This window comes from Sminthopsis crassicaudata, chromosome 4, assembly GCF_048593235.1.
Source record: "Sminthopsis crassicaudata isolate SCR6 chromosome 4, ASM4859323v1, whole genome shotgun sequence".
In the NCBI taxonomy this organism is placed as follows: Eukaryota; Metazoa; Chordata; class Mammalia; order Dasyuromorphia; family Dasyuridae; genus Sminthopsis; species Sminthopsis crassicaudata.
In genome coordinates, this window is record NC_133620.1 from 16,026,904 (window position 1) to 16,047,280 (window position 20,377).

A 20,377-nucleotide genomic window follows, 5' to 3' on the forward strand; every position below is an offset into this window, starting at 1 on the left:
AGAACATGAGTAACATGAAGAATTGTGTGTCCCCTTTCTCTTCTGGTAAACAGGACAGCCCTTTGACCCCCACTTTCAGATCAACAATGCAGTTTCCAATATCATCTGTTCCGTAACTTTTGGACATCGCTTTGAGTACCATGATTCTCAGTTTCGGGAGCTGCTGAAGAGTTTGGATGATATCACAGTGCTTGAAACCAGGTGGGAGTGTCAGGTAACAGAACATCTCTTCCTGAGTAAGGCTGGCTCAGCATCAGTTGGGTCATGGACTTCCTCCATGGGAAAAGAAACAAGAACGGCTGTGCGATTTTGGCAGGAGCTGCATCAGCTTGTGCATGACTTCCTCTAAGCAGCAAAAGGGGCTAAGAAGGGGAAAGGAAGGAAACAAGAGCTTTATAAACAGTGGCATGAAAAAATATGCCTGGGGGACCCATGCTGTTCCAGAACACTGAGATCTCCAAATAATGGAAAACAAATTTCCATTCAGTATTAAGTTTTGCTAGAATCTTTATCCAAATTACCCATTTACAAAGGCTCATTATGCATTTATTATGTGTCAAGTGCTGTGCTAGGAGAAGGGGATACAATGACAAAAATGAAGCAGTAGTCCCTGACTTCTGGTATTTTGCATTGTGCTGGAGGAGACAGCATGTGCTCAAATGAGTGTATGTGCAAATAAATAAATCCAGTAGGAAAAGTTTTTGTAGGCAGGAATTAAGAGCCAGGAGCACAAGGAAAGACTTCATGGAGAAATTGTCTCTTGAGCAGAGTTTGAGAGAAACTAGGAATTTTATTCTCACCTATGCAGGGGAAGACAGAGATTGAGATGGAGAGAGATACACACAGACAAACACATAGTGAGAAAGAGAGAGAGAGAGAGAGAGAGAGAGAGAGAGAGAGAGAGAGAGAGAGAGAGAGAGAGAGAGAGAGAGACATAGAGAGAGAGAGACATAGAGAGAGAGATAGACAGAGAGACATAGACAGAGAGAGACAGAGAGAGAGAGACAGAGAGAGAGAGACAGAGAGAGAGAGACAGAGAGAGAGAGACAGAGAGAGAGAGACAGAGAGAGAGAGACACAGAGAGAGAGACACAGAGAGAGAGACAGAGAGAGAGAGAGACAGAGAGAGAGACAGAGAGAGAGACAGAGAGAGAGACAGAGAGAGAGAGAGACATAGAGAGACAGAGACATAGAGAGACAGAGACATAGAAACATAGAGAGAGAGATAGACAGAGAGACATAGACAGAGAGAGACAGAGAGAGAGACAGAAAGAGAGAGAGAGACAGAGAGAGATACAGAGACAGAGACAGAGAGAGAGGGGGGAAGGGGAGGGCAGCAGGAAAGGAAGGAGATTCTGAGACAGGTATAAAAGAGAGACAGCTAGAGAAAAAAAAAAGAGAAAAAAATCAGAGACACAGACAATTTAAATTCTTACATTTAAGTTTTAGAAACAACTTTACATTGATTAGCTCCTACTTCAGTGCTTTTGTCTGGAATGTGCTCCCTCCTCACCTCCATCTCTTGACTTCCTTTAAGAATGGTTCAATGGGGCAGCTAGGTGGCACAGTGGATAGAGCACCAGCCCTGAAGTCAGGAGGACTGGAGTTCAAATCTAGCCTCAAACACTTAACGCTTCCTAACTATATGATCCTGGGCAAGTCATTAAATGCCAATTGCCCCCCAAAATGAGCTCAAATTTCACAGTGCCAGTCCTTTCAGCTTCTGTGCCTTCCTCTTTCAGATTATATTTTGACAATTCTGCACATATCTTGCACGTATTATTTCCATGACATCAAAATGTGAACTACTTGAGGACAGAGGACAGAAACTGACATTTTTGCCCTTCATTGGATGCCTAGCACTTAGCACAGGACCTGACACATAGTAGGTGCTTAATAAATGCTTGTTGATTGATTTCTTTAGATCTTCACAACAGCCTTTGAGCTAGTTGCTATTAAAATCATTACTTTACAGGTAATGAAACAGAAGCTGAGAAGTTAATTATTTGACCTTGGCTATTAAGTGTCTGAGGCAGAATTCTAACTCAGGTCTTTCTGAGTCTTACTCCAGCTCTCCATCTACCTTTCCTCTTAGTTGATCAGTGAATAAGTGTAACCAAAGGAGTTGCTGGCTAACAATTTCACTTAAATCCGCATGAGTCTGGCTTTGGAAGAAAATCAGGGCAAAGGGTAAATAATCCTAGCCCTCATTTCCCTAAGAGGAGCAAAATAGAAATTCATGAGAGAATTCTGTGCTGCTACCAGGGAAATACAGGCCCAAGTACTAGCAATTTCCCTAGAAAGAATCTTTCTCTTTTTTGCAGGCTGTGAATCCCTCTAGATTTGTGACATCTCAAGAGATTTATTTAAGTGCATTAGGCCATGGCAAAGGGGCTTGTGTATGAGACAAGACATGGTTGGATGCCAGTCTGGATGTTGGGAGAACAAAAGTATGGGAGGATAGACAGTGGTTATGGGGAATGTGGATTTCAGGAGTGCATAGACATGTAATTAAGATAAATTCTATGATGCAAAAAAATGGTCAAGATTCCGACTTATAACGAAGAAGATAAAGAGATAGGGTAATCTAATAGGAAGTGATTTCCTCCTCCTGTTCCCTTTTATATTATTTAGCTCTATAATATATTTCCTTGGATAATGAAACTCCTGCCAGGACCTCACAAGACATTCATAAAAGAATGGAAGAAGATAGAGTCTTTTATAGAACGGGTGATTGAACAACACAAGGAAGGCTTGAACCCAGAGGAGCCCCAGGACTTCATTGATGCATATTTGAAGGAGCTGTCCAAGGTAATAGGGACAACTCAGAAAGTGGACATTGTGTGTTTAAATTGTGCAGAGTTAAGTGTTTTAAAATGTTCCAAACTTTATATCCACCTCATAATCTAAATATCTTTTTTCAGTGACAACTCTGGAAGGTAAAGTATACAAGTGATAGAGCTTGTTAGTGGAAACATTAGTGGAGAGATCTTTTTTTAATTTTGTTTTTAATTTTTAATTTAGATTTAAAATTAGAAGGAACCATTGTGTTCATTGAGTTAAACCGCTTGATCTTACTAGGGTAGAAAATGAGGTTTAGTGAGATTAGTAAACTTATTCCAATTACACAGCTGTTATGAATCTGATATTATATATTTAAATATATATTTTATTTCTATGAATTCATCTCTTTGCACCCCACTTTTCTTATCAATAGCATTAAGATATTCTAGGTATCTGCTCTCCTATCTATAATTATTGCAGGTATATTCTTTATACACTTTGCAATAGTATAAAGATAAGTAAAATTATCAATCATATATGCAATCAAAATATGATCACTTTGGGGAATTTGTGAGACAGTCAACATGTGGGTAGCATTGCAGCTCTTGTCACTCCTGAGTACTGTAGGCTAAGATTTAAAACAGAATACAGAAATATTTTAAAAAATAAAAAGACATTAGAACATGGACCATGTAAGTCAACATGTAGTCCCAAGATGCAGTCACTATATAGCCCCTAGATATGTAGTCAAGATCCTTATACATAGTTTAGTGGTCTCAATTACATTTGAGTTTGACACCAATGGAGTTCCTTTCCAAGTTCTAGGTTTTGTGATTATGTCCTATATAATTCAAGACAGCCAGATCTCTATTATATTTCAGATTATAAATTCATCAGTCACATTTACCTGAGAATAAACCAGTTCTCTAAATGTCAGTAGCTTCATTTGAAAAATGGATGCACTATTATTGGTATTATTTATCTCATAAGATTATGGGAAAAGTAGTTGAAAATTGTAAATCATTTTGATACAATTATTTTTCTTTAATGAATCAATGGGGTAAAATATTCTTACTCAAAAAATAATAATGTGAAGAAATGACCATCAAACTTCCACTTGGCGGTACATAGTACATCAAGGCTTACAAAATATTTTAGATTTTCTTTCCCTTTCAAGCAATAGCATGAAATAGCTAGTATAAATATCTCCATTTCATAGATGAATAAACCAAAACCAAAAGAGATTAAAGGATTTGTCCAAATATCGTGGAACATGGATAGATGAATCTGACTGTTTTGATGTAGTGCTCTATTTAAGAACATAAAACAGGTGAAAAATAAACCTAGAATTAAAGGAACGCCACCTAGGCAAGTATCCTGCACATGGATAGAGCACTGGAACCAGGAAAACCTGAAATCAAATCTGATCTCAGATACTAATCTTGTGACCTGGGAAAGTCACTTAACCTCTGCTTCAGTTTTCTCAACAATAAAGTGAGGATAATAACAGCTCCTATCTCACAGAATTGTTGTGAGGATTAAATGAAAATATATGTGTGAAATTCTTATTATAGTGTTATCACTCTCCATATCATAAATTCTTTTATTTCTGCCAGAAGAATAAAAATCAGGAGCTACTAATAGGCATATGGATAGATCTTTAGTAGAGCGAAAATAAGGAAATAAAAATAAGGAAAAGGAAGGGAAAGAGAAGGAAAAGGAGGTAGAGCAGGAAAGGGAGGAGGGGTAGGAGGAGAATGAGAATGAAAAAGTGAAAGTGAAAGAGAAGAAGAGATAAAAGAAAGGGAAAAAAGAGAAAGAGAAAAAAGGAGAGGAAAAACTCAATCCAAACAAATACAGATTCAAATATTATATATATATATATATATATATATATATATATATATATATATATATATATATATATATATATATATATATATATATATTTCTATGATCCTGACCAGCACATATCCTACTCAGATGATAGAAAAATCATCATAATCACCTTCCAAAAACTAGAACTCCATACCAGCCCTTTTTTCTTTGTTTATAGAATTAAGAAGAGGGAAGATTGTTGGGAGAGGTGCATACACACAAAGTAGAGCAGTGGAATAAAGAGTGATAGATTTTGGTTAGGAGTCAGGGATTCCTATTATTTGTTAGCCTTATGTCTTTGGGACAATTTTACCAAAGGTCTTGGAACTTCTGTTTTCTTACCTATAAAACAAAGTTCCTACCTATGTGCATGGCTTTGATGAGAAAAGCACTCACAATAAGCCTCCCAAGTTAGGGACAGAAATGGGTTCTCCCCATTTACCTTGGAAATAGCTCTAAATTAATCCATAAAATGAACTCTGCAGTGAAAAAATCTATAAAAATGAAAGGTTCAAACAACTTTCCAAGGTGAGATAACTTAGCAGGATTGCAAGAAAGAACTTTCTCATTTGGGTTAAATAGAAATAAAGCCCACTTTAGGCAGTGGAAGGGCTAAGATGTAAAGGGCTGAAACTCTAAATAGGTGCACTTGAATCAGATAACTGAGCACTTCAGGCTAATTGCCTATTGGACAATAACTTTATTAGGATGTTTGGAATTTCTCTTCTCAATGCTTGGGGTTAAGAGAATTATAGGTAAAGATTAGGGGGTGGAATGAAAGGGGTGAGAGAACGTCATTTGGCTTCAGTAAGAGGAGAAGAAAAGTGTGGAGATTCATGGAGATTCTGGACTCTAGAATCAAGGAAAGATCTTTGGCAAAATTCCTGGCAGTTTTTGTCCATCTCCTTTACTTCTCCCCCTAAATACCAAGGACTTTTGCTTATTTTGACTCTGGCTGATTCTGAGGCCTCCAGGGAGCCAGCCCAGACTTTACACTAAGTCATCAGGAGGTTTTATCCTTAGCACACATCAGGAACTAGGCTCAGCAGGCTAGTGGCTTGTGAGACAAACTGTAAGTATTGCAACAGGTGAGTTGTCAGCCCCTGAAGTTTGATGCAACAGGAACTAAAAGGTCAGGAGACTTCAGTGTAACAGGGGATTTGACAGCCCTGAAGCTCCTGTAGCAAACCTCCACACCAAGTTACTGGTCCCCATACAAGAAGCTCAATTTTAAATAGTCACAAAACAGACTAGAAATGAGCAAAATAATAGCAAAAAGCTCTTACTATAAAAAGCTACAAGGAACATCAAAATAGAAACTTAGAAGAGGTAAACAATGTCAAAACCTTGATATATAAACCATCAAAGGAACATATGAATTGGTCTCAAGCCCCCAAAGTCCTTCTGGAAGAGTTCACAATTTATTTTTAAAAATGAAAGTAGAGAGGGAGAAGAAAAATTGGGGAAATTGATGGCAACTACATAAGTGAATCATGAAAAACAGCCCCAATTTGGAAAAGGAAGCACAAAAATTGACTGAAAGAAACAAGCCTTTGAAAAAGTAGGATTGGCCAAGTTAAAAAGGAAGTACAAAAGCTAAAGGAAAACATTTCTTAAAAATCAGACTTAGGCATGTAGAAGCTAATGAATTTATGCGATATCAACAATGAGTTAAATATTTTTAAAAAAGAAAAGAAAAATTAAAAAATGTAAAATACATCATAGGGAAAAAGGACTAGCCTGGAAGATAAATCCAAGAGGAATAAAGCATTCTGGGAAGATGGCAGAGGAAGTCAGGCTCTACAGATTTTCTCTAGACAGAAAATCGCCACAAAATGAACATATCGAGAAGCAAAAAGAAAGAGTTTGGTGTGGTCCTTTTAGAACATCTTGGGAAGAAAATAGAAAAGATTTTGGTAGCAGAGGTTTGATCTCAGTGAAGAACAAACATCTTCAGGCTGAATCCAATGAATAAAGAAATTGTAGACCCTGAGAGAAGCAGATTAAGCCTTGAGACATTTTATTTACTGTGGCCTCAAGCAATTTGACCTCAGAAATATTTAGCTCAGATATTTTTACTTTACAAATTTTCATCTAAAGGACAGCAGATGGCTAAGTGAGGGAAGATTGAAGAATGTTCTGTTATTTCCAGAAATGAAAGAGATCTCAAGAAGAAAAGTTATAGGACTATCATGGTCAAATTTCAAAATTCCTATGTTAAAGAGAAAATATTGCAAGCAACAAAAAAAAATGCATACTTCAGAAAAGCAATCAGGATTTCACAAAACTTAGCAACTTCTATATTAAGAGACCATAGTTCTTGGAACTTATACTTCAAAAAACAAAGAAGTTGCAGTTCCATCCAAGAATAAGTTATCTTGTTGGGTGTAATAAATGAAAAAAATATTTTTGATGTATTAAAAGACAGATAGTTGTAACCAAAAAATAAAATATCATTAGAAATTTGATACAAAACTCTAAAAAAGAAGGAAATCATTAAAGACTATAAGGTTCTAATTATGATCAAGTTGTTTACTGATTGTATATGAAAATATATCATTTATATTAGTAATTGTTAGTTATTATTAATAGTATTCTTAAAATTGTTATTACTGAGGCAATATTTTAAAAGGCATGAGTAAAATTGAGTATGATATCATACTTTTTTCTCTTTTAATTTGGTTCAAAAAAGGAATTGCAAACACCCTAATTTGGGGTAAATCTATCTTGTATATGGGATTAGAAATGGAGAGAAACAAGAAAAAAGGGTGCTGATAGAAGGAAATCCAATTGAGGGTAGTGGTCTACAGAAAAAAAATACTGCAGAGAAGAGAGACAGTGAAAAGGAGGGAGAGTTAAAATATATAAACTGGGAAAAAATAAGATGAAAGGAAATACAGAATTAATGATCATAACTGAATGTGAAAAGGAGGAACTCTCATAAAACAGAAGGAAAATAGCAAAATGGATTAAAAAATAGAATCCTACAATATGTTATTTATGAGAAACAAATCTGAAGCACACACACACACACACACACATACACAATAAATGTGAAAGACTGAAGCTGAATATATTAAGCTTCGGCTAAAGTTTAAAAAAAGGAATGGTAGAAATCATGATCTTAGACAAAGCAAAAAAAAAAAAAAGATCAAATTTAAAAAGACAAGAAATGAAACTACATCTTGCTACAAGGGACTATATAGAAAATGAAATACTATGAATGCTAAAAATGTATGTATTAAATGAAATTGCATCCAAATTTTTAAAAGGAGAAGTTAAATGAGTTACAAAATGAAATGGACAGTAAAACCATAGTAATAGAGGACCTTAACTTTCCTCTCTTAGAACTAGAGATATCTAAACAAAAAAAGAGATTAAGAAGGTGAATAGAAGTTTAGAAAAATTAAACATAATAGGTCACTTGAGAAATCTGAACAGGAACAAAAAAAGAATAAACAGTTTTCTCAGCATTATATGGCACCTACAAAAATTCACCTTGTATTAAGAGATAAAGCCTTAGAGTAAAATGAAAAAATGTAGAAATATTAACTATATCCCTTTCAGATGATGTAGAAAAATGACATTTGATAAATGATCATGGAAAGATTAAAAATTAATTGGAAACTAATTTAAGTCTAACTAATTCATGAATCAAAGAATAAATCATAGAAACCATAAATAATATCAACAAAGAAAATTATGAAATAAAGTACCAAAATTTAGGGAATACAACCAAGGCAGTACTGAGGGAAAAAATGTATATTATATTTCTAATTGCTTACATCTGTAAAACAGAGAAAGAGAAGATCAATGAATTAGCTATCCTACTATTAAAAAAAAAAAAAAAAAAAAAAAACTAGAAAAAGAACAAATTTAAAATTCCCAAATAATACCAAATTGGAAATCCTGAAAAATCAAAGGAGAGATTGACAAAATTGAAAGTAAAGAAAACTAATGAATGAAACTAAGAGCTGGTTTTATGAAAAACAAAAAAAGATAAAATATTGCTTATGTTGCTTTTAAAAAGAAAAATAAATTTCCTATATCAAAAATAAAAAGATGATTTTATCATCAGAAAAAAAAAACTTATCACTAATAAATTTGACAGTGAAATGGATAAATTTTAAGAATATAATTTGTCTAGATTAAAAATATGAAATAAAAATTTTAGATAACCCAATGTTAGAAAAAATAAATTGATCCATCAATGAATTCCCCCAAGAAAAAATTCCCTTAGTCCAGCTGAATATGTAAGTGATTTTTACTAAATAATAATCAATTCCAATAACACATGCATTATTTGGGAAAATAGGCAAAGAAAGATTCCTACCAAATTCCTTTTATGACACAAATACTGTGTAAGTATCTAAACCAAGAAGAGCCAAAACATATAAAGGAAAATATAAACCAGTTTCCCTAATGAATCCAAAAATTTTACATGAGTACATTTACTGTACTCATAAAATTAATACACTATGACCAGACAGATTTATACCAAGAATATTGGGGCTGGTTCAATGTTAGGAAAACCATAAGCATAATTAACCATATCAGTAACAAAACTAACAGAAAGCACATAATTATCTCAGACTAAAAAAAATTAAAAAAAAAGCTTTGAACAAAATCCAGTGTCCATTTCTGTTAAAAAAAAAAAAACCCACATTAAAATAGAAATAAATAAAACTTTCCTTACAATGATAAGTAGTATTTATCCCAAACCATTAACAGCATTTTCTATTATAGGGATAATCTGGATATGAGCAGGAATTAAACAAGGATGCCCATTTTTTTCTTATTCCATATTGTACCAGAAATGTTAACCTTAGCAATAAGAGAAAAAAAAAATCAAAAGAATAAAAAATAGACAATGGGGAAACAGAACTTTCTCTCTTTGCAAATGATATACTTAGCAAATCCTTGATTATCAACTAAAAAACCACTTGAAATAAATAACAACTTTAGGAATTGCAGAATGCAAATTAAACACATAAATCTTCAGCATTTCTATACATTAGCAACAAAGCCCAGAAACAAGAGATAGAAAGAGAAATTCTATTGAGAGTCTATTTGCTAATACAAAACCAGTAACTCTGAATCCATATTAAAAATCATTTTTCACACAAATGAAATCAGATGTAAACATTTAGGAAAATATCAATTAGTTAAGTTTAAGCCAAATCAATATAATAAAAAAAGATAATTCTGCCTATATTAATTTACTTATTCTGTGCCATATTGTACAAACTACCAAAAATTTCTTTATACATGTAGAAAAATAATATCTAAATGTATTTGGAAAAACAAAAGATCAAGAATATCAAGGTAATTCATGAAAAAAAGATGCCAAGGAAGAATGCCTCGCTATATCAAGTGTCAAAATACATTATAAAGCATCAGTCATCAAAACTATATGGTGCTGGTTCAGAAATAGAGTGATGGCTACATAGAATTTCCAATCTCTCTATTTTTGTCCACCTGCATTTTTTTATTTCTTTCATAGATTAATCATACACTATTTCAAAGTCCGGATTCTTCTTGTGCAGCAAAATAACTGTATGGACATGTATACATATATTGTATTCTATATATACTTTAACTTATTTAACATGTATTGGTCTACCTGAGGAGAAAAATTGGAACAAAAGATTTTACAGTTGTCAATGCTGAAAAATTACCCATGCATATATCTTGTAAATAAAAAGCTATAAAAAAGAAATAGAGTGATGAATCAGTGGAATTGATTAGACACACAAGACACAGTAGTCAATGATCATAATAATAACCTAATGTTTCATAAATCCAAAGAATCCAGGTTCTGGGATAAGAACTCATTATTTGACAAAAAGCCTCTGGGGAAACTAGAAAACAGTTTGGCAGAAATGAGGTATAGAATAACTTCTTATACCATATAACAAGATATGATCAAAATGGGGCATGACTTAGACAAAAAGGATAATACCATAAACATATTAGGAGAACAAGGAATAGCTTACTGTTAAATTTAGGAAGAAGTGAAGAATGTATGATCAAAAAAGAGATAGAAATCTAAAATAGATAATTTTGATTATATTATATGGATTTGCACAAATGAAGCCAATGTAAGCAATATTAAAAGGAAAAGAAAGCAGAAAGCTAGGAAACAAATTTTAAAACCAGTGTTTCTGATAAGGGCCTCATTGCTCAATATATAGAGAACTGTAAAAACTGATAAGATTACAAGTCATTTCATAACTCATGAAGGGTCAAAGGATATGAACAAAAATTTTCAGATGAAGAAATCAAAGTTATCTATGGTTATATGAAACATCTTCTAAATCACTATTGATTCGAGAAATGCAAACTAATTGCATAGGGATACCATGATGAGGTACTGATACAACAATCCTGGAGAGCAATTTGAAACGATGCTCAAAGGCAATCAGTCTATGCATACCTTTAGATCCAGCAATATCACTAGTAGGTCTATCTCCCAAAGAGAACCAAAAAATCCAAAAAGAATGATCATGTGCAAAAATATTTATAGCATAACTTTCTGTGCTGGTAAAGAATTGAAAATTGGCTTAGTAGGAAAATGGATAAACAAATTGTGCTATGTAAATGTAGTGGAATACTATTAAGATATAAAAAATGATGAACACATGGATTTCAGAAAAGCCTGGAAAGAATTACATACACTGATGCAAAGTGAGGTGAACAGAACCAGGAAAACATTGTATACAAATCTGTGCAATAAATCAGCTTTGATTGATTTAACTCTTTTCAGTACTATAATGATCCAAGACACATCCAAAAGAATCAATTGCCTCAGCAAAAAGAACAAAACAGACTCATGATGGGAAATGCTTTTCATACTCAGGAAGAACTGATGAAACCTGAATGCAGATCAGCATGCTATTTTCATCTTATTTTTATTTTATGGTGTCCTTCCATTTGTTCTGTTTCTATGAATAATATAGAACATATTTACATGAATACATACACACACACATATATATATGTATATATATATATATGTATATATGTATATATATATATATATATGTATATATAGCCTATATTAAATTGCTTACAATATTAGCGAGGGAGAAGGAATGGGAGAGAAAATTTGGAACTTAAATTTTTATACAAAATTTGTTTTTACATGTAAATTTATCATTTGTTATAATCCATATAAAATTGTCTTTATACATAATTGAAAAATTAATATTTCAAAGAAATAAAAAGAAATAGGAACTTTCATTCTTAGGAACAATTACTATATTCTTGAGGGTTAAGGGAAATCCCAGGATCTGTCATCTTGATCTTTCCAAGGCCCCATTGAAGATACAACTCCTCATGCTTAGAGAGAGCCATAATTATTTTTGAGGTTAACCAATTGATCTTTGCTTTTTTAATTTAAGGATAACATCCATTCTAGTTTTAGTGAAAAAAATTTAGTCTTCTGCACCCTGGACCTCTTCTTTGCTGGGACAGAGACAACTTCAACCACTCTGCGGTGGGCACTGCTGTATATGGCCCTTTATCCAGAGATCCAAGGTACAGTGATTGCATCAGGTTACGTACCCCTGTAGAATTCCCTGTAGAATTCTGCCCTAAAAAATTTACAGAGTTCAAAAGTTTGCTAAGCACTTTTCATACATTCTCTTCTTTCAATTCTCATTGTAATAGAGCAGTGATTATTATTTTTCATAATCATGCAGATCCCTTTTTAACATGAAAACATTTTTCAATTCCCCATATGATGTCAGTTGCTAACTAGGGCAGTAAAGAGAATATAGAATTGGAGTCAAGAAAATTCAAGTTCAAATCCTGCCTAATTATGAAATCCTGGACAAATCACCTAACATTTCTAAAATGGGGACAGTAATAAACTCATACTTCACAGGGTTGTTCTGAAAAATCAAACAACTTAACAAATATGAAGTGCTTTATACTTCTGAAAGTGTTACATGAATACTAAACTCTATTGTATTATAGTTAATTATTTTCATGTACAACTACTTTTTGATTGAAAAGTAATACTTAAAAATGTGTTTGCATCCTATTGAATATCAAGTTTCCAGAGGTTTCAAAATAGAAATATTTAAGTGAAGGATGCATTATTAATTCAATCTAAAAATAGTAATAAGGTCTTTACATTTAAAATGTTAAGGTATCTTAGAGACCATAAAATCCCATTCCTTCATCTTACAAATGTACAAACCTAGGCTGAGAGAAATTGTTTATTTTCTCAGGGCCTTCCAGGTAGGAAATTTCTAAGGTGGGATTTAAATGGAGTCATCATGTTTCCAAGTCCAGGGATCTATCTTCAGGTTCATAAGGTCTTTAGAACTTATTATAGAGGGCCACAATATCCCAACCCATAATTTTACAGAGGTGGAAACTGAAGGCTGAGAGAAATTAAGCTCAAGGCTCCATCTCCAGGGACACCTAGCTGCCGATCTCTTAAGAGCTTCATCTTCTGAAAGTCAGAACATGATCAGAAATTCTATTTCATTGTTTAGTATCCAGTGATATTGGGTATCTCATATCTCATTTCTTCCTTAAGCTAAAGATCAGAATAGGGATCCAAGAACTGATTATAGATTTATAGATTCCCTAACATTAACCACTTGGAGAAATCTACAGCTCCCAGATTGGAAATCCCTGGACTATATACATTTTGTTCCCTTTAAGGTAACAAAATCCTTCTACTATCTGAGATTCTGTTACCTAATCTGCCTTCTCATCATCCATTTAGCATCCTGGAAATCAAATCAAGTACTTATGTGCCTACTATGTGTCAAGCACTGACAACATAAGTACAAAGAATGAAATAATTCGTCTTTCCTTGCAGAGATCTGGGAGTAAGAGAAACTGAATTAAAATTCAGAAGATTGTTTTCTAGTTCAGGCTTCCCATGTAGGTCATTATAAGACTTTGGACAAGGTATTTGAGTTGATTTAGTTAGAGTGTTTATTAAGTAATTACTTTGTGATATACACAGGACTAATTATTAGGAATTCAAAGAAAGTCAAATAAAAAACCAATAACTTAACAAGCAGTTCATTCCAAGTGCTGAATTCTATGGCCACAGTATCTCTTGACAAAAATTATGATACAAAATAACCCTCACTCCTCTTCAGTCAGTTCCTGCTTCTACAATGAATATGGCAGAATGAGGAGAAATGGGCTAAATATTACATTGCCAAAAAAGCATTAATTTAGTTATAAACTTCTCTCGTTAGTTGTATATTACATATTATTACTATATATTATATGTGTGATATGAATTATTTATATATTATGATATATTAAAGTTAAAAGCTAATTATAAGCTTTTTTTTTAAGTGGGCAATCTGGCCATTGCCTATAAATTCACTCTATGAATTTTGAAATTTCATTATATGATCTCAATCTATTGATATTCCATCTCTCCCTCTGACTTTCTCGACTGCTGTAATGTTCTATTGGTTCAGTTTTCTTGGGGTCTCTGGAGCAGCCTTCTTTTCAGTTAGAGTAATCATCATAAGAGTCGCCAGGAATTAAAGTCCCAATCCTGTATTGTCTCCTTGCCTGGGGCTGAATAACTTTCTTAGAGACTTTCCTAGAGTCTTGGTTTCATTGGGGAAATGCAGGAGGAGAGCAGCCACCAGTGGCCTGACTGAAGATCAAATGAATGTCTGTCCTTGGTTCTGAGAGCTTGAACTCCCACCTGTCTTCTCTGCCCTCTGAAAGCTTCTCCTCTGTGGCTCTCAGTCCCTGGTTATATGCTCCACACTAAGTATAAACCAATCATTTTATCACTAGGAAACCATTATTTGTTGTAAGATTAAACCAATCATACTGAACCATGCTAAACTAGATAACCATTGTCTCATCAGTTCCACTTAGTTAGTACCTTGTAAGCATCCTTATTTCAAGTTCTGACCCATAACAGACGGCCAATCTCTTGACCCCAAGGCTACCATCCTCATACTAGCCACATTCTCTTCCTTTTTCCATCGACTCTTTGATGAAGCAGTTCAAGCTATACTTCCCCACTATAGCATCATCCATCTTTCCCTTTCAAACTTCAGGCTTGGTTCACTTCCATTATCACTAGCCCTCACTCATATACTGGTAAGAAAAATCACAAAACCATATTGATCATGTCTACTAAAATTCATCTTAAATTATATCAAAATTATTGCTGTAAAGGCAATTATTTTACTTTCCCTAATTAATTAATTTTCCTGTTTACTTTAGCAGTTTTCCAATCCTCCTCATCCCTTCTGCCAGGAGCCTGGTTCCCACTCCCCCAACCCTTTCAACTGAGAAATTTGCCTCATAGTCGATTTCAAATCGTTACATACACATACATTCATATATATGATATCTTGTTTCAGTTTTCTCCAATTATTTGTTAAATCAATTGTTAACATTTTTTAAAGGTTTGAACTTCAAATTATATCCTCTCCTTTACTTTTCACATTTGAATCTAAAGATGATAATGTGATGTTGGAGTGTATTGAGTGGGAGAAATAATTGAGGTTATACATGTACATTCATGTAAAATGTTTCCATATTAGCAATTATGTACAAGAAGACTTCAATTTAAAAAAATTAAAGAAATAAAAAGCAAGCCTGAATTCAGACAAAATCATTTCTTTGTCTCGAGGCAGATAAAATGTTTCATGATTAGTTCTTTGGTGTTGTCCTGAATCCTTGTATTACTGGAGATAGCTAAGTCATTCACATTCCTTTATTGTACAATATTTCTGTTACTATGTACAACATTCTCCTGGTTCTTCTCACTTCGCTTTATATCAGTTCATTTTACTGCAAATCTTGAAGTCATTCGTTGTGAGTTCTCTCTTCTCCCTTCCCTCTCATATCCCATCCCCCAGATATCTTCTGCCACTACTGTTTTCTTCACCTTTTCTTCACATGAAGAAGTGACCTTTCTCCTTGTCAAGGTAAACTCCTCTAGATACACAAATGATTCCATTCCATTCCATTTTCTTTAACAGATTGTCATCTCTATCTTTCCCATTCTTACCTTTATCGCCTAATCAGCCCCTTTCAGCTAACTGCTTCCTTATTACCTACAAACATACCCAAGAGTCTTCTATTCTGAAAAAAAAAAAATAGCACTGCACTTGATCCACCACTACTGTCCCATTTTAGTTCTCTATTTTGTGGCTAAACCTTTTTTTTTAATATTCATGGGGGCAGACAAATGGTGCAGTGGATAGAGCACTGACCCTGAAATCAGGAGAAATTGAGTTTACATCAGCTCTAAGACACTTAACACTTCCTAACTGTCTGACCCTGGGAAAGCCACTTAATCCCAATTGCCTCAACAAAATAAATAGATGTATACATACATATATATACATATATGTATATATTCATTTATTTAATATCTTATTTTTCCCAGTTACACATAAAACACTTTTTAAATATTTGTTTGTAAAAATATTGAGGTTTGGATTTTCTTCTCTTCCTCCCTCTCTAACTTCCACTTTGTAAAGTTATACAAAACATTTCCATAAAAGTCATGTTGTGAAAGAAAACATAAATATCCCCTATCCCACCCCTGGAAAAAAACATCTCAAGAAAAATAAAGTAAAAAGAAATATGCCTCGTTCTGTACTCTGACACAATCAATTCTTTCTCTGGATATAAACAGAATTGTTCATCATAAATTCATCAGAGTTGTGTTGGCTCATTCTACTGCTGAGAATAATAGTCATTTATTGATGATCATCCCACCACATTGTGATTACTTTGTACACATTTTGCTTTGCATAAGCTCATGAAGGACTTTTTCCAGATTTTATTGATCAACATTTCTTATAGAATAATAGTCTTCCATTATAATCACATATCACAATTTATCTAGCTGTTCCCCAATTGTTGGGCATCCTTTCAATTTCCAATTTTCTTTGTCTTGACAAAAGAACTGTTACAAATATCTTTGTATAGATATGTCCTTTTACTTAAAAAAATCTCTTTTGGAATACATGCTAGTAGTAGTATTACTAGTTCAAAAGTGTTAGGATTATGATTTTATAATTTCATAGCCCTTTAAGCATGTTTTCAAATTGCTTCATAGAATTATTGAATCAGTTTTCCTATTACTTACACCATTTGTCATTTTCCTTTTCTGGCCCATTAACTAGTTGTTAATGTAAGAGATAGTACATGACTAAACTTCTTGAGAAGGCCATCAACAAGTGGTGCATTCACTTCCTTTTGTCTAGTCTATCTAGCAATTTTTATCATTCAACTGAAACCACTCTTTTCAAAATAACTAATGATCTCTTAATTGCCAAATATAATGATCTTTTCTTATTCTTCATCCACTTTCCCCTCTCTTTCACATTGCCAATTACTTTTTTTCTCTTGGAAACTCTTCTTCCTAGATTTTTATGCTGCCCATGGACATTCAGGTAGCGAGTTAGTAAAGCTGAAATTTGAATCCACATCTTCATCTCCAACTGCAGTAAACTTTCCTAATACTTTCTCAACAATACAAACATCCTTATTTGTAATTAATCAAATCTCTACCTTTCTAGACTGTAAAGATTGACATCTTTGCTGAAGTATCTAGTGAAATGTCCATCCAATCTCAGATGTTACTCCTACATGATCAGAAAAATACTGTATAGGAGGAGAAAAAAAGACTGAATTCAAATTTAACTAGATGTATGACTCTGAACAAGTCACTTAACTGATGTTTGCCTCAGTTTCATCTATAAAATAAGAGTAATAGTAACACTACTTTTCTGGCACAGTTGTGATGATCAAATGAAATAATATTTGTAAAATGTTATGCAAATTTTAAAGCACTCTATAAATGAGAGCTATAATGTGGGTCTCAAAAAACTCTCCTTCTTCTTTTCAGGTAAAATACAAGAAGAGATAGACAGAGTGATTGGCCAATCTCGGCAGCCCACCATGGCTGATAAGGAGAATATGCCCTACACTTATGCAGCTGTTCATGAAGTTCAGAGAATGGGTGATATTCTTCCTTTTAATGTGCCCAGGATGGCCGCATTTGATACCACATTGGCAGGATACCATGTGCCAAAGGTAAAGTATTTTTTTGTCATGAACTTGAAGGGGTTCTATGATTTACATATGTCCTAGGAATTAAAATAGAAGATGAAACAAAAATCAAAGATTATTGAAAAAACTTTCTTGGTCTGGAACATATTTCCCATATTCACCTCCAGATGCCCATAAAATAGTATCCCAAACAATCTTTGAGCACAAGAACCAGAAATATCATCAGAAAAGATCTGTCTCATTTAGGTAAAGGGGGAGAACAGATCACCAAAGAAAGCATCCCAGAAAGCTAGCAACAAGTTTCACTTTATTAAAGCAGTGGTTGATCCTGGGTTCCAGTTCAGTGGAGCAGGCAAACCCCAGAACCCCCTGCATGTGTTTCAGAACAGCCAGGAAAACAGATAGACTCCAGCTTTGAAAACACCATATGTTTTAACATAGACTTGGGCAAACAACTTCCAGTAGTCAGACCTCCATGGGCTTCAGTGCCATCACTCTATGCTAGTTAAGCAAATAGATGGCTGACAATATTGGCCCTTGCCACGTGTTTCAGCATATCCATGGGCAGTAGACACAATGCCATATTTCAGCACAAATAACTTGTAGTGGCCAGATTGCAATGTATTTCAATGTAGCCCTAAGAAAATTCAGAAATACTCCACTGGCTTCAACATATGGGATATGAGAGGGAAGGAAGAAGAGGGAATTCATAATGAATGACCTCGAGATTTGCAATAAAATGAACTGATGCAAAGTGAAGTGAGAACTAGGAGAATGTTGTACATAGTAACAGAAATATTGTACGATAAAGAAATATGAATGACTTAGCTTATCTCCATCAATACAAGGATTCAGGACAATCCCAAAGAACTAATCATGAAACATAGTATCTGCCTCGAGACAAAGAACTGATTTTGTCTGAATACAGGCTTGCTTTTTTTTCTTTAATTTTTAAAACTGAAATCTTCTTGTACATAATTGCTAAAATGGAAACATTTTAAATGAGCGCACATGTATAACCTAAATTATTTCTTCTAGTCAATACACTCCAAAATTAAATTATCATCTTTAGGTTCAAATGTGAAAAGGAAGGGAGAGGATATAATTTGAATTCCAAACCTTTAAAAATGTTAACAATTGATTTAACAAATAATTGGAGAAAACTAAAACAAGATACCTTCTATATATGATAATGTATCATATATACATGTATATAGATATAGATATATATACATGTATATATATACATGTATATATACATTATATATACGCATGTATATATATTTTTTATGTATACATGTATATATATTTATATACATGTATATATATACATATATACATACATATATACACATATATATACATATACATACACGTATATATACATATACACACATATATATATACATATACACATATATACACATATATATACATATGTATATATGTATATAAATGTATGTGTATGTAACAATTTGAAATCAAATGTGAGGCAAATTTCTAAGTTGAAAGAGTTGGGGAAGTAGGAACCAGACTCCTGGCAGAAGGGATGAGGAGGATTGGAAAACTGCTAAAATAAACAGGAAAATCAATTAATTAGGGAAATGTAAAATAATGGCCTTATGCCAATAATTTTGATATTATGTAAGATGCAATAAAAATGATAAACAGGTAGATTTCAGAACAACATGGGCATATTCGTGTAACTTATGGAAAATGAAATGAGCAGAAACAAAACATTATCCATAGCATCAGCCCATTATATGATGACCAACTATGAATGACTCGACTCTTCTAAGCAACCCAATGAACCAAGACAAATATGAAGAAAATATGAAGGAAAATTCTATCCACATAAAGAAAAAAAAAACCTTATGACTTTGAATACAGATTGAAGCATATTTTTCACTTTATTCTTTTTTGCATTTTTATGTTTTCACAAATATCACTAATATAGAAATGTTTTAGATGATAGCAAATGAATAACCTAATACAAATCATCTACCATTTTCAGAAAACGGCAAGGGAGAGAGGCAGGGAGTAAGAGTGAAAAAAATTGTAACTCAAAATCTTGTAAAAATGAATACTAGACATTGTTTTATATGTAACTGGGAAACAGTGAAATATTTATTTAAAATAAAATAATTGTAGACAATTTAAAAAACAATCATTCCAAAGAATGGACTCATGAGCTTCACCTTGCTGACTGCCAAAGAGACTCTATGATTAAAAAAAAACGAAGATACTTTTGACTAGAAACTTTAAGTTCCTGATTCCCACAATTAGATAAGGAAATAATCCGCTGGTTTTGGAGGTAGAGGGACTGTTTAATTTTAATCCTGTGCTTAAATAGTTTATGTCCACTTAAGTTCAATATGTGTAACACCTCCTTTGGCCTTAGTTTTGCTCATTTAAAAAATAAGATGGTTTGACTAGATGATCATAAAATATCCTTCCAATGACTTTGGACTCTATAGCAAACTTTCCCAAACTTCTGTCAAAACAATCACATATAATCAGAGAGCAATGATTTCCCAGTTACAAGGCAATTCTGAAGGAGTTATTTGCATCTTCTATACCCAGATTGCATTCCTGGGATAAAAGGACAACTCAACCAATAACCTTTCCATGAGCCCAGGCTCTAATCCAGGCTGCAACTTTTAAAAAAGTTATCTTAG

At 33.4% G+C, this 20,377-nt stretch overlaps 1 protein-coding gene across 2 annotated transcripts in view; it reads left to right on the forward strand.

Annotated features, from left to right (window-relative positions):
* LOC141541561 (cytochrome P450 2J2-like) overlaps window positions 1-20,377 on the forward strand; it is a 39,615-nt gene that overhangs the window by 14,174 nt on the left and 5,064 nt on the right. For both annotated transcript variants that reach the window (XM_074265789.1, XM_074265790.1), the window contains exons 4-7: window positions 54-214; window positions 2,634-2,810; window positions 12,065-12,200; window positions 17,536-17,723. In XM_074265789.1, coding sequence (XP_074121890.1) covers window positions 54-214; window positions 2,634-2,810; window positions 12,065-12,200; window positions 17,536-17,723 — 662 coding nt within the window. The remainder of the gene's footprint in view (window positions 1-53; window positions 215-2,633; window positions 2,811-12,064; window positions 12,201-17,535; window positions 17,724-20,377) is intronic.